The sequence below is a fragment of the Calonectris borealis genome, chromosome 3 (assembly GCF_964195595.1).
Source record: "Calonectris borealis chromosome 3, bCalBor7.hap1.2, whole genome shotgun sequence".
In the NCBI taxonomy this organism is placed as follows: Eukaryota; Metazoa; Chordata; class Aves; order Procellariiformes; family Procellariidae; genus Calonectris; species Calonectris borealis.
This window is the reverse complement of record NC_134314.1, coordinates 68,577,325-68,591,320: the sequence shown is the minus strand read 5'-3', so window position 1 is coordinate 68,591,320 and position 13,996 is coordinate 68,577,325. Positions and strand designations below refer to the sequence as shown.

The 13,996-nt window shown below is 42.2% G+C and overlaps 1 protein-coding gene across 3 annotated transcripts in view; it reads right to left on the bottom strand.

The window, feature by feature from the left end:
- The window catches only part of PHACTR2 (phosphatase and actin regulator 2), a 144,972-nt gene that overhangs the window by 5,283 nt on the left and 125,693 nt on the right, over nt 1-13,996 (bottom strand). For all 3 annotated transcript variants that reach the window (XM_075146022.1, XM_075146023.1, XM_075146021.1), the window contains 5 exons: nt 13,626-13,782; nt 11,387-11,442; nt 5,074-5,135; nt 3,924-4,061; nt 1,581-1,657 (listed from right to left, as the gene is read on the bottom strand). In XM_075146022.1, the coding sequence (XP_075002123.1) occupies nt 1,581-1,657; nt 3,924-4,061; nt 5,074-5,135; nt 11,387-11,442; nt 13,626-13,782 (490 nt within the window). The remainder of the gene's footprint in view (nt 1-1,580; nt 1,658-3,923; nt 4,062-5,073; nt 5,136-11,386; nt 11,443-13,625; nt 13,783-13,996) is intronic.

The following is a 13,996-nucleotide window of genomic DNA, read 5'->3' as shown; positions in this document are numbered from 1 at the left end:
TTTTAACTGGTTTGTCACTCCACTGGGTCCCTGAGATTTTTGGTTCAGCTTTCAAGAATCCAATTGTAATCAGTCTCAACTGTTTTCAATTCTCATGAAAAAATATCCGATTCTTTTTGTGTGACTCATGCCTATCTGTACTTATGCTTCTATATTGCAATGTAACTCAAAAAAATAACAATGTAAGCAGGGGGTTGCACTCCATCTTTCTCAGCACACAGCCAGGTTTCTATTCCTGTTCATTTTCCTTCTCTCCTTGGGATGCCCATTTTTTCAAAGTAGTATTTTTATATATTCTGAAGAACATATACTGCCCACTATCTGAAAAGAAAATTACATCAGAAGCCAAATGAAAGTATACAAATCCATGTTTGAAAAGGACATTTTCTAATGGTCAGAATGCGACACTAGATTAAAACCCTGCCTCCCGGTTTATCTCCCGGCTTAGGTTTGCTGTCTGTGAAACTGGTTTGATTTTTTGAAAATTAATTTATTCATGTTATATCTACACTGAAATGAGTTTACAGTATTATTAAAAAAAATCCGTGTTTTGGTGAGAAAAAAATCACTGAGGTTGTGAAATCAAGCATTGCACTAGGACATGCCAGAAATCACCAAACACCCATCTCCCATTGTGAACCTTCCTTGTGACACTCTCTTTGATTAGAGGATTCACACTCACTTGCTCGGACCCCGAGTTTGAAACAGCAGCAGGAAAAGGAAGGGACCCAGTCTTGGGCAGCTGTTTTTATCTGAGTTAACTCTCTGTGGAAGTGAAGACAATCATACTATGTATACAATGTCGGCTGATCCTAACAGCAAGTTTTGCTTGCTGGTGGCAATTTGCAGCCTTTGTAACTTGAAAAAAATACTAAGAGATGCCATGGGGATGGCAGAAAGTGCCTCCCTCCCCCTAGGAATAACTGCCAATTTTGAAGTCCTGCTAAAAACTGTGGACACTTCAGAGCTCTTCAAATAATAATGTTTCAGAAAACATCTTGGTGTTGTCCAAAGCAGAGAACAAAAAAAAAAATGATTAACACATTAGAAGTAGCAAACAGGGAATATTAGAATCTGTCTTGTTCCCCAGAAACTGCTGCCAGGAGCCTACGTGACCCTTAGGAAGCTCCCAAAACACTGGTGAGCTTTTCTGAAGTTCAACACATCATCTAGTTTTCACTTACCAAACGCATCTACAAAAATGTATACTTTCATGAGCAGGGGAGTACTGCCAGAGAAGGACATCCCTTTTTTTGTGTTTGAGGACTGTTAACTTCATCTGTGAGAAATGCTGAGTCCTTTCAAAGGATTATTTTTTAGATTTCCCAAACAATCTTTTTCCATGTAGCAATTGATCCACTGCAGACACCTTCTCTGCTGTATCAACTAGCCAACTTCAGGGATGGCACCAGTGACACTGGGAATCCCAACAGAATCAGTGGTGGGATTCAGGTGGGATTCAAGGGGACTCATGGTAGGAGTCTACACAAGTCATGACAACTGCAGAGGACTCACAGAAAGGCAGAAGGTCACTGCCATACTCATCTCTCCGAGTTATGCAAGAAGAGGAATTCACCCACCTGGTAAATTGCCGGCTTTCCTCATGTACTTCCATTTCTGTGCTTTTAAATTCATTCAGTTCTTTCCGTATTGCTGCCTAATAAACAATAATGATATTTGCAACCATAAGAAATATGAATCTTACAGAAAGTAGAGTCTGAGAGGAACCTGGCCCTACTCTTGCAGCTTCCCTTACAGTTCCGATTTTCCAGTCTCCCTTACTGTAATCCACAGCTCTTACACATTTCTCATCAGCAACATGAATGACTTTTTTCAATTACAAGCAGTAATACGCCACAAAGAAACCCAAAGCATCAAACACCAACAATAAACAAAGAAACACCAAAGCTACTGCAATGGCTGAACCAACCCCCCACCGAAATATGGCACTTGCTACAGACAAAAACGGGCAAGGGTTGGGTTACCTCCCCAGTCACCTGCTGAGCATGCAGCCTCGAGGGGACTGTATCTCCCTGAGGGGCTGGTGAGCCACGCTGCCTGCACAGGCACTGTACACGCAGCAGGGGCCTTGTATCTCCCCACCCGAAGACATGAATTCAGGAATGCAAGATGGATAGCATCTTTTTAAGTGGAATTAGTCACTTGGTTTGAGTAGTTTTATGTAAAATTACATGAAATATTTGGACATTTCAGGCTTGTGTTTTCAGTTGGCAGATACTAAAGAACAGCAGAAATTCAGTGCACCTTGTAAATGCCTCGTTGCTTATGTTAAAAAGAGTGATAAGCAATTTACTTCATCAGGTAATACATAAAATTTCTGAAATATTCTGAACTATATACTAAAACGGCTTTTGTTTCTATGCCATACGCTTTCCTATCTTCACTGTGAAATGAAATAACAGTTTATTCTTACTCAGTCTTTTCTTTCACCATTTTAAATAAAAGCAGTATCATTTCATTAATCCCTAAAGAAATCTCATCTGGTGTGCATGTCTTTCAATGCAGAACAGACAAGGAGCATGATAAAATTATACCACCAGGTCTCATAAATGAGAAACTTCATTTTAAGCAGGGGATGGTTCCGTTTAGCCACAACAGCACGCTTACGCGAGGCTGCTGTAATAGCTAGGAAAGAGACAGCTATTTTTGAGCACCAAATCAGCAGCAAGGACACCAGAGCTCCAGCTCCGTAATATAGTTACAGTACAATGTTCTGCTCCCACTGGAATTAGAAAAATTACTTCCTTGGGAAAAAAGGGCAGGGGAGTTTCCAGGCAACCCGGGGTCTGCCTTTCTGCTGAGGCCAACAAACATGGAGATCACAGAACCAGCCTTGGGCACCTGTTCATTACAAAATGAATTATGATTAAAAACTGCTACCCTAAGAAGAGAGGAAACTCCAGTGTTTTTTCTAGTGCAGTTTACCTTGGTTGGACCTAGGTGAAAGTGGAGGTGCTGGGCGCTCTAACCTCCCACAGACTACGTGAGGACTAGAGAGTGCTCAGCACCTCCCAGAACCAACATCTACAAACACTTCTGGGAACATTTTTAATGTCTCCACCTTGACTTGATATGAGATGCTCCTTTGATTGACAGATAAGCTGGCATTAATACTAAAATACAAGCTGAAATGAAATCAGTGCTTCACAGTCCTTAGTTAAAAGACAGTGGGTTCTTGCACATATCACTTTTCACACCAAGCACATCTCATAGGATTTCCATAAAAGTTGGTTTAGACCCAGTGCTAAAAGGGCCAGCGCTTTTCGATACATAAATCCTACTGCTCTCCTTGTATGAAGTGGTATAGGAGGGAAATGGAAGAGTATTTTAAGGTAATCTTTGACTGATCTGTTTTTTAAAAGAGAATCACAGAATCATTTGTCTCATCCGTTGTAGTTAGACGGAGGAACTATTAACTGCAGCATGTTGGGGGCAAACTTCCCAAGAAGGCACGCGGCATGCATTCGGCCAGCTCCTGCACTGACAGCTGTGGCCAAGAACCCTTAGGAGGATGGAGCAGCTTCTACCTTTTTTCACTTGAATGAGTTGCAAAAGTAACTCTCCGTGGCAGTGACGCAAGCTTCTGCCTGCAGAAACCTTGCCTGAATTCCACGGGTCGTGGCTATCTTTGCTAACAGTGTGTGCCTGGCTTAGCAAGGCTTTAAAAATGCAAGAAATTCTGGCCTGAACTGCCGTAATGGAGGTAGCAAATATGCTCTTAATAGGCACCTGAGTGGGTTTTCTTAGCTGCAAGCAGTAGATGCGCAGCAGTACCATGACAATCTCGCTGCCTCCAGCAGATGTCATTCGTGATGCCGGAGTCAAGAGAATGTAAACCAGAGGAAAGCCTCCCAAAAGTGACAGATGCAAGCGTTTTCTTATAATCTACATTTGTTCCTTGCCTTGTCTGCGGGAGTTAACCTGGCCCAAGGCTTGTCGGCACGACGGTCGTAATCCGGAGAATCCGTGACCTCCACGTACTCATTAAATCGAAGGATTCTTCTTGCTTGAAGTTCAGCCACTGTAGGCCTCAGGCTGAGCTGTAAGCGGGAGGCAGAAAATAGTAGGTTTAATAAGATGAAATAAAATAAAATAAAAGCCGAGGGTATGATGTAATCTCAAGAGAACTTTAATGGTATTTCTAAATAGGGTCACTTTCAGGTGTCTAAAAAAAGGCACCATCCTGGGAGTGCTGCACGGGAATGGGGAAGCAGCACAACCTAATTTCTTCAATTATAAAAATAGTCTTTGTCGGGCAGGTCACAGAGAATCATGACAGTTATCCCTGGAATATTAATTGTGACTTTGCAACTGTCACACCATTTACCCCACTGGGCGGTAGGTCCACTTGCATAATGATTACGCAGTCTGCTGTGTTCAACTGTAATACTGAAAATAAGCAGGATTTGGAGGTGCCTGCCTAACTAAAAAAACATCTGGGGGTCATTATCATGCCAAATTGTTTCAGGCACCTCAAACAATTCACTTTAATTAACTAAGGATGATCATATTAAGGAACCTGTATTTTTGCAGAGAAGGGCAGATTAGGGATACATATGAAAACTACCCCCATCCTCTCCCAGAACGAGCTCCCAAAGTCAGAGCAGCAGATCCACGGCTGCTTTATTTCCAGGGACAATGAGCGCAATCCCACCTGCAGCAGCCAAGGCCACTGACATGGTTAGAAGAACAGTGAAGGGATTTCTTAGGGCCCACCCTGCTTTGCTGCCCTCTCCGCTGCTCCAGGGAAGAGTGGATCTACAGGTGTGGCTGCCCTCGACCACACGTGACAGCAGTGGTCATGCTCACAGAGGAAACACGTGTCATTTCTCTCCCCTGCTTACAGGGACAAATATTAAGCACGGCCAGACTCCGTATGCTTTTCCAGGTATGCGAAACTGGACAGGATGGAGGTTCCCCCAGGATGGACTGGGCTTGTACTGCTTTTTAAACGGATTTCTAATCTGGGGACATGATGGTTGGACGTTTTTAGAATCTTATAAAAAATAATCCTATGTACACAAATACACAATACAAAAAACACATCATCACCTTTCTACTGAGTCTACGTTTTATTTCTCTTTTGGCTTCCTGTTCCTCTTCTTCATTCTTCTCTGTTTTCAGAAGAGATAAAAAGGAGTGAATATTTAAGTATTATAACTGCACATACTGTATTTCTCTTGGTTGAAAGCTTCAGGACTTCAAGTCCTGGCTCATGTTTCCTCATATTTCTGGGTGATCCTGCACGTGTGGTCCGCTTTTTGGATTTTTTGTGCTCTCATTTCTTTTCCCTATCCTCATTTCCCCTGATTCTGTAGACATCTCAAGTCACCACTGTGGGTCAGGATCAGAGCAAAGAGGAGGTGCCTGTCATTTCCTTTCTGTGTAACAGCAAACAAGAAGTACCCTGGAAAAGCTGCCTAATGTTTCAATTACTTATCCTAACATTAAAATCACTGTGGCTTTTGCTTCCAACATCCCACCTATTGACTTTAGAGTAGAGTCTAATTATTCATAAGGGTCAAGAAAAAAGTTTGCTCTGAGTATCTGAATCAGCCGATGTCCTTTACGGCTACAGGACGCAATGAATCAATGACAATTCGTTTCACTGTCATTTGTTACTGCAAATTGGCTTTGTTACTTTAATTTTTTTTTTCTGATTTTATAATGCGGGCATATGATTCAGCACTCAAGCCCTTTTGGTTAAGGGCCACTAGCTAGACCAAATGAACGAGTACGGCAGAAAATGATGTGCATTTTTTGAATGTATTTGGGCATGATACTGAAATGTGCTTTTAACAAATTTCTGTGCTAACCAAACTTGATTTCTTGAGCGACAGTGAAAAGCGCGCTTACAAAGGCACGTTCATATGGACTCAGTGGTTTTTTTAATTGACGTACATTTTGAAGAAGATTATTTGCCCTTTCAGTCCACCTCTGATGGTTATATGCAAAGTTAACTTTGTTGTGGCTGAAATATCCCACCTAGAGATATCCATAAAATTCTGATCCTGTTTTATTCATAGTTGGTGGTTAGGGACTCCACGTTGGAGTTCAAGGCTAACTATGAATTTAAAGGAATTAATTTGTCTATTGTGGATGCAGCCAACCTATATAGATGAAAAGGCAGTTTTAAATCCTGGTATAGTCCGATTTGCCCAGTCTGCTGCGGCCAGCCTGCTGTGTTAGTATAGGCAACCTGGCCGCAGAAGACCTTCTGTATCATGACTGATACACTGGAGACAACGCTACGACAGGTACTTGCAGATTTCCTTTGCTGACTCAAAGGCTCCCACGTAAGAAGAATACAAGGGAAAGGGGAAGAGGAAGAAATGATAAAAAACAGAAAGAAGAAAGTTACAGTAGGAAAAAGGCAACGCCAGCCCAAGACCTGCTCTGTGAGAAGAGCCCAACACCAACCCCAGGCTTCCATCGGCAAGATGCAATCGCACAGGCTTGCTGCCAGGATTAGGTTGGATCTAGTCATGATGGTGATTTTACTGAGATACTGAAATGTGAATGTAATTTATGGTTTATTAATAGTTTTCTCTTAAATGGTGAAGAAATGGATGGCCTGTTTCCATAGAGGAGCTGTAAACTGACTAAAACTGAAGAACGGAGAGTTAAAGATTGATCTACATTTTCAACATTTTTATTAATATATCTATCAATAAACAAGTTGGGTGTATTTAAGGACTTACGACTTCAAATGAGAACTCTTTTTATAATACCTTCACCTAACAAAATCAAAAGCTCTCTAGCTGTTTTAGGTAAATCATCTGTAGGCTTTTGTTTAAACATACTGTCTTTGCAATCAACAGACATATCAACTGAGGTAATTAAACACAAACTATTAATTTGGGGTTCCATTCACCTGGGAATCATTTGACATAAAAAATTTTGTCCCTTCACAAACTGAGTCGCTTAAGTCCTACCTCAGAAATTCCCCAGTAGCAGACACAGCAGAAAAAAACACAGCTGGATATACACGTCATCGTACTGCCTCTTCCTTAATTTAGTTTGTAGAATACATTCTGCATTATTCATATCTTGACATTTCTTTGCTATCTAAACCACCGTGCCTCCTAAGAAGCAGCAATAAGGCGCTTGATGTAAGAAACAGGGGCTCACACTGCTTAATGCATACCTTAAGAAACAACTACCAACAGCACAGCCACCTGAAATACTGCTTTTCTATATTTTGGGGGAGGATAAAATAACTCAAAAAAGTTGATCTGGACATTTAGGAAGGTTGAAGGTTAGCTGCCTATCCCAAGCTATGAAGCTACTTCCCTGTGGTCTGCAGACACAGAGTGCAGATGACTGCACGAAGGGATGGCTGGACACGGGATACCACCTAGAAACGGCAGATGAGCAAGGCCGTCACCTTAGCTGCTGGGCAGAGGGTCCAGGTAGGTCCTGGAGGAGGCTGGTGAGGAGGGCTGGAAGCCCACCTTTCAGAGGACAGCTCTAACAGGAGGCACCAGGAGCTTCCTTCACTCCTGGGCAAAGCAGGTGGGGAACAGACAGTCTTCTGCAGGAGAGGTCAGGGGGCAGGACGTGGTTTACATGTTCAAGTGGTTTTACTTCCAGGAATAAAACTCACGAGCTAAAGGAAAGGGACTGAAATCTGGTGGCTGCTGCTAATATATTGAATCCACTGTTTGGCAAATGGGCCGCCGTCTATGGCACTGACTCGTACCTAAAGCACCTATTTGCCATCTCCAGCCTGCTGGGCAGAGCGTTGCTTTAAGCCCAGTGCGACAGAAACACTGCCCTCATACAAATCCCTACCAACAGTAACACCTACAGCGTATTTTTGGTCTCCTAAGATAGAAGTTTTGAAAGTTGCCGTAGTGAGTTAAGAAGCTGTGTGGTGCTAAAAATAATGGGTCTGGTGCTCCTGCTTCCTTCAGGTGTTGTGGAAAATTCCAGCCGGAGGGCCATGTTTTGGTTGCAGGTTTGCTTGCCCAAAGGAACACATTAATGCATAGGAATACAATTCTGACTCCTTTCCACCTTAAAAGCAGATCTAATCTGAGTGATGTGGAGAAAGAAAATATAAACACAGTGCTCCCAGCTGCAAGTCCCCTCCTCAGATGTCCCGCTGCTGCCGTACTGGCAAAGGACCAGCCCAGCGAGCGCCCTTTGCTTGCAGTTAGATGCCAGCAAAACTATGGCTTCCCTCCTTCCCTGCCTGCAGCTCCTAGGAGGTCGAACTGGGATTTGACTCCTAATTGAAACAATTTTGTTTAACATCACTTATCGTGGCCTTTGAGTTAAAAAAAACACCAGTCAAAGCGGAACAAGCAGCTTCCCTGGCATCTATACATTATTGCTCCTGCAACTTTTGCCGGATTAAATCTGGTCACCTTCTGTTCCGTGGGACATTTGTTTTGTAGCAGAAGGGGAAAACAGAAAAGAGAAATTGTTCTGCCTGAGGACTGCCCCGTTCTTGACCAGAAAGTACTCCCGGAGCGTAAAACCGAACTTTCCATTGTGTCCCTATGGGATTAGCTATGTTTAGACTTCTCTGTGGGCTTGCTAGGGAAAGAGAAAGAAAAGACAAATAAAGCGCTTGCCTCTTGCAGTGCTCTGGAACACACAAAGCGGTTTCTCTTTCTGGTTTTACAAGCAAAGATAACCATTAATATTCCTTACCTAGCACCAAGAGCTAAACCCTGTTTTCCACAAAGCCAGTACTGGCAGGCATGCAGGTGCACAGTACAAGAAGTTCACTGCCCCTTACAAATACAGGAAAAAATAGAGTTTTCTTAATCCGAAATTCCTGGAAGAATAAAAAGTTTCTTTGCCATAATGCAATACTATAAATACTACTGGCTCAAAGCCAGCACACAAGAAACCTGTCTTTATTAAAAACACAAGGCTTTATCTCTTCCTTCATGTGGACTCTTGAGTTATCGTAACTTTGTTTTAGTGTGGGAAGACTCAGAAGTCTGGATACTTTTATCCAAATTATTTTTATAGAAATCCGCCCGCAATGTCTTGTGATCGTACTTGGTCACAGGATTTTCAATAACTGGTTTATCTGGAAATATTATCAAAACAAAACTTCTTGCAAGACAGATTTCCTCACTAACTGGAAATATAAAAAAAGAAAAAATACGGACTTTTTCTGAACCTCTTAAAAGATTTGGGCTGAACTTAATCCTGAAATAAACATTTAGACCTTTACCACTTAATATAACCTCAAAGTCTGATAAATACCACTCAAAACAATACTTTCCCTTAGCTGCAGTTACATACACGCAATAATGTAGCTCTTCTCCGCATCCACTGCTTAAAAATAGGAGGAAGGAAGCTTTATGAAAGAAATCCCGACTTATTCACAAAAGCTGCCTACAACAACAAAGGCGTTTCAGAGATGTAAACATTTTCAAATGATCCACAGGAAGGGAACGTAATAATTTTGATAAATAATACGACTGCCTTAGAGCTGAGAGAGAACTTGCACCCTGAAGAGGCTCTGAGTCAGACTGTCACCACCACCCCAGCTTGCTTTGGTTCGCTTTGCTTTTTACAGCTCACTGTCAACTCGAAATATTTTATATCTCGGTAATGAGCAAAAAGCAGTTTTGGATTCTCCACGTGCTCGTCAATGACTCTGCGATTTTTTTGTGATTTATAATGCTGCTTCCCAGCCTTCATTTCTTGCTCTCCCTTGCTTCTTTAAGACAGCCCCCCAGCAGCAGCAGGGGAGGACGGCTGGAGGTATTGAGTGCAGAGCCTGGGACGCTGCCAAAAGCTTAAAGTACACAAGCGGAAACAGGAGAAGAAATCTATTAACTGCTTTCCAGTCTTGAGCTACTTACTGCAAAATCAGTGAACGGAATAAACAGTGGCAAAAGGGATATTAAATACATCGCAGGCTTGTTGCTAGATTAGTTATCTAGAGATTAGCCAGGCAGAGAGGGCAGTAAGGAAGCCCAGCTGGTGCTCCCAGCTCAGTGGCCGTATCCTGGCCCACCAAAGATGTTTGGGAATTACCTTTCTCATATAGTCCAGCATGAGCGGTTCGTCATATAAAAAAACATTCATAGTTCAAATTTTATCTTTATTTATCTATGCAATCTATAGGTTCAGAAATTATAGCCTTAAAAGTCTGTTCACATTACGTATTGGACAGGAGTCCCTTGAACCCTCTCCTGTGCACCATAATGCATGAACTCTAGCTTCCCTCTTCCATAAGACATGGCACTTCTTGGCTTTTGAGAGCTTAGACAACAGCAGTAGGATTTCATTAGCATGGATGGTTGCCTGAAAGCCAATAATTGCTACGTGTCCTTGATTTGCTGGCCTAAGCAGGTGACAGTGATCAGTCCATAGACTCTGTTGGGTAAACAGCCCATTTTCTCTTCTTCCATCAGCATGCTGTGCACCAGGGTTGCACAGATGAACTCCAACTTTTCTGAACGATTGTTGGAAATAACGGCATTATACCTGCTCTTTCAGTTATATCAAGTGTGGAAAGTGCTTATACCTTAAGAATAGAGGAGGTTTTGGATTTGTTGCTATGTGTAAAATGCTTCCACGTGCATTTTCTTCATTTATTTCTTCTACTTAAGCATCAAGTACTAGCTAGCCTTGCAGAATGAACACAGGGCTAGAGGAGCTGGGCATGACAACTATTAGAGTATCTGTTTAGGTAACATCCATATTATGGAAAGATTGATACAGGAAGACAAAAAATGCCTGTTCTGAAGTGTTTGCCAGCCTAAGAACAAAACCAACATAAGTAAATGGGAGAATAGGTATAGAGGATAAACATCCAATGTACTTCATTCCTCTGCCTCTGACTATTTGAATTATAGACTTAAATTTTTCAAGAGGGATACTGAAGAAGGATTTAATCAATGGGAAGATATTCATTGAGAATGTCTCATGCAAGTCTCAGTACAGAAGATATGAAGGCCAGTATGCTGAAGTAGTTGGCATATACCTATTCACTTTCCCCTGAACGCTTCACCTTTCCTCTTTCTACTCTATCTTCCAACCTCTGCCTCCTACTGATATTCCCTCTTCCTCCTCCTCATAAAAATTAGGCCAAAGTTTAACCAGCCTAGAACTACTGCTAAGGGGTATCTAAGTCATTCCTGGTCTTTGGGACCAGCTTCAAGAAGTGGGATTGAGACAAGCAAAATTCAGCATCTTGAATATATGCAATTTTCACAGCTACCATTACAGGTTAGTATATAGATCTAGCGTTGACACGTTATTTTCTAGAACACAATTTCTCTCCAGTTATGGCTCTAACACTAGAGCAACAATGATAGGCTTCCATATGAATCCAACATATACTCACTTTCTAAGTAAATGCTAGCTGAAACCTGAATAAAATACTTACGCTTTAGGATATTTCTTTGCTCTAGCTCTTCAGTTGTAGGCCTCTGGCTAAGTCTCCTGTGAGAACAAAGTGAGTGACTGATTTAAAACCAGATCCAAATAACACATTATGATTTATAATATAGCTTAAAAGGTGTTTCTCATATGGCCACGCTATTCTTTGCCAGCAGAGGTATTCAACAACACAGGTAATTTCCAGACACAGTTATAATAACTGTGCATGTAACCACAGTACCGACTGGCCAGTTGTTTTAAAAGATGTACTATTGCCACTCGAACACATAAATAACTGATATTTGCATAGTATTACAGAAATTGTACCAGCAAATTTAAATCCCTCATTTACAGGGGGAATTTTATGAAAGAGTTCACAAACCTTTTTTGTCCCCAAGCACCATAACCTTGGTAAGTTGTGCAATCATAAGACTATTCTCAGATATTTTTAATGCAAACCCTATTAATTATTTTTTTAAAAAAAACACAACATAAGCTGTGCATTCCTCACTGATTCCTCACTGTACTGTACATACAGTACAATTGGGAGTTTTAAATGAAAGTTAATTTTATTTAGTTACCTATACATAACAACTGCCATTAAAAAAAAACCCTGAGATATTAATTTTCTGGTTTGTATAGTGGAGAACATGGTTGATATTGTCTCTATGCTTACTAAACAGGTTCACTTGTTCACTTCAGAAAAGAGAAAAGGAGCAAGAAAAATTTCAGCAGTAAAATTAATTTTGCAGACGTGTTAAAGATAGATGCCCCTCTGTCCAGCAAACCTCACACAGTTCGCTACAGATTATCTTCGGCCTCACGAAACCCATCTCATTCAAACCACGCTTGGACTTTGAGATTTGGTGGGAAGGACCGGCAGGTTTACCCCAAGTGACCAGCCCCTGCTGTAGGAAGTCCCAGGCTGGGACCCGACCCGACCCTGACCAAACTATGGGAACAGGTTTCCCATCAGCCCTCGATGCTGCCGGGTGCTGACCGCCACGCCAGGAATTTTTAAGGAACTGGCGTCAAACTTGGTTGTGATTTCAGGCATGAGCACAGCCCTGACAGGCACGGACGTTGTCTCCTGCCACCAAAGCAGAGCTGCACGGGGAGCCTGGCAGCTTCCCAGCGGAACCAGCAATGTCCCTGTGCAAGGGGCTCAGGACAGGGACCGGAGCGGCTTCTGCAGTTCAAGCCCCCGAGGGAGCACCAACAAGCGGGATGTGATCACCGGAGCTGGGATTCGGCCAGGAAAGCGGTGATAACAACCACGCCGCTTTATTAGCAGAAGAAAAATGACCCTTGGGCTCTACACAATAGATGTAACGCTCTTACGTTAAGGGATGAAATAAATGACTTAGCCAGCCACCCGATTCACAGGGCAACTCAGCTCATCTTCCAAGTGGTGACGCAGGACTGCCGTGCTCTGTACTGGGGCAGTACCGGCTGGGCTACCCCGTATCTGGAAATCTCCAACAAACACAGGACGTCCTCCAAATCTGCCTGGACAACATTTCTGAGCACAGGAGAAACAAGGACAGGTCTGGGAAAATCCAGACATGCGGTAGTCTATTCTCAGAGATCATGAAAGCCAAAATTAACACTTATGAGGATTTTTTTTAAAAAGCTTGTAAAAATGCAGGTGAAAATAAGTCTTTTTTATGCAATATTCTCAAGTCCAGGAATAGAAAGTAACGTACATCCCATAGCAGTTAAACAGCATGAGAAAGACCTGCCTCAGAGGTGAGCACAGTAAAACACTAAACACTGACCTACGAAGTCGGCTTCCCTCCTGCTGGAACCAGCACATGAATAATGAAGGAGAGCAGGAGAAGGGGGAGGGCGAGGAGGGAAGAACATGCACAGGCATGTTGTGTGTGTCAGGAACTACTACTCTGTCCGAGACGGGAATACACAAGTGCACGTCCCTGCTCACCAATGTGAGAAAAAGCTTGAACCATGGCACTGATAATTCTGGAGTCACTCTTATTCTCTTCCTCTTTTTAAAAAAAGTCCAAACAACCCAAAACCCAGAAGCTCTCAGATTTGTTTCTTGCAGAACAAAAATGCATTATTGACATTTTAAAGTTTTTTGAGAAATAAAAATCCTGTTTTCCAGGCAGTTGTACCACAAAGATCCTGCACCACACATTAGGCTGCATTTAAAACGTCAACCCAGTGTTCTTGGTTCTCTTCCTCCACTCCACCCAGTGAAACCACATTTACCCTGCCACTGATACCTCACTAGCTTCGTTCCAATCTGATGTCTGATTTCCTGCCTCTCCTCTTCAGATGTACGCTGCAAGATGTTTTTGTCTTCTAATTCTTTCTTAGATGGTCTGTTGCCAAGTTTGATAGCAAGAGTATCCCTGCGACGAATTTTACTTGCCAAAGAGCCTGAGGAAAGGAGAAGGAGGGTAGATTTAGTTCATTCATGCTTAGGTTACAAACACAAACTCTGAGCAAGAACTTTAATACCTCCCCAAAGCAGCCTTGTTCCCACATGCAGGAGAGGAATTTTAATTAACATCAAAAGAAAAATAGTTTTAGCTCAGTTCACAACAATAAAAAGCTGAAAGGCTTGGATGAAAAAGCTACCGGCCAAATGGAT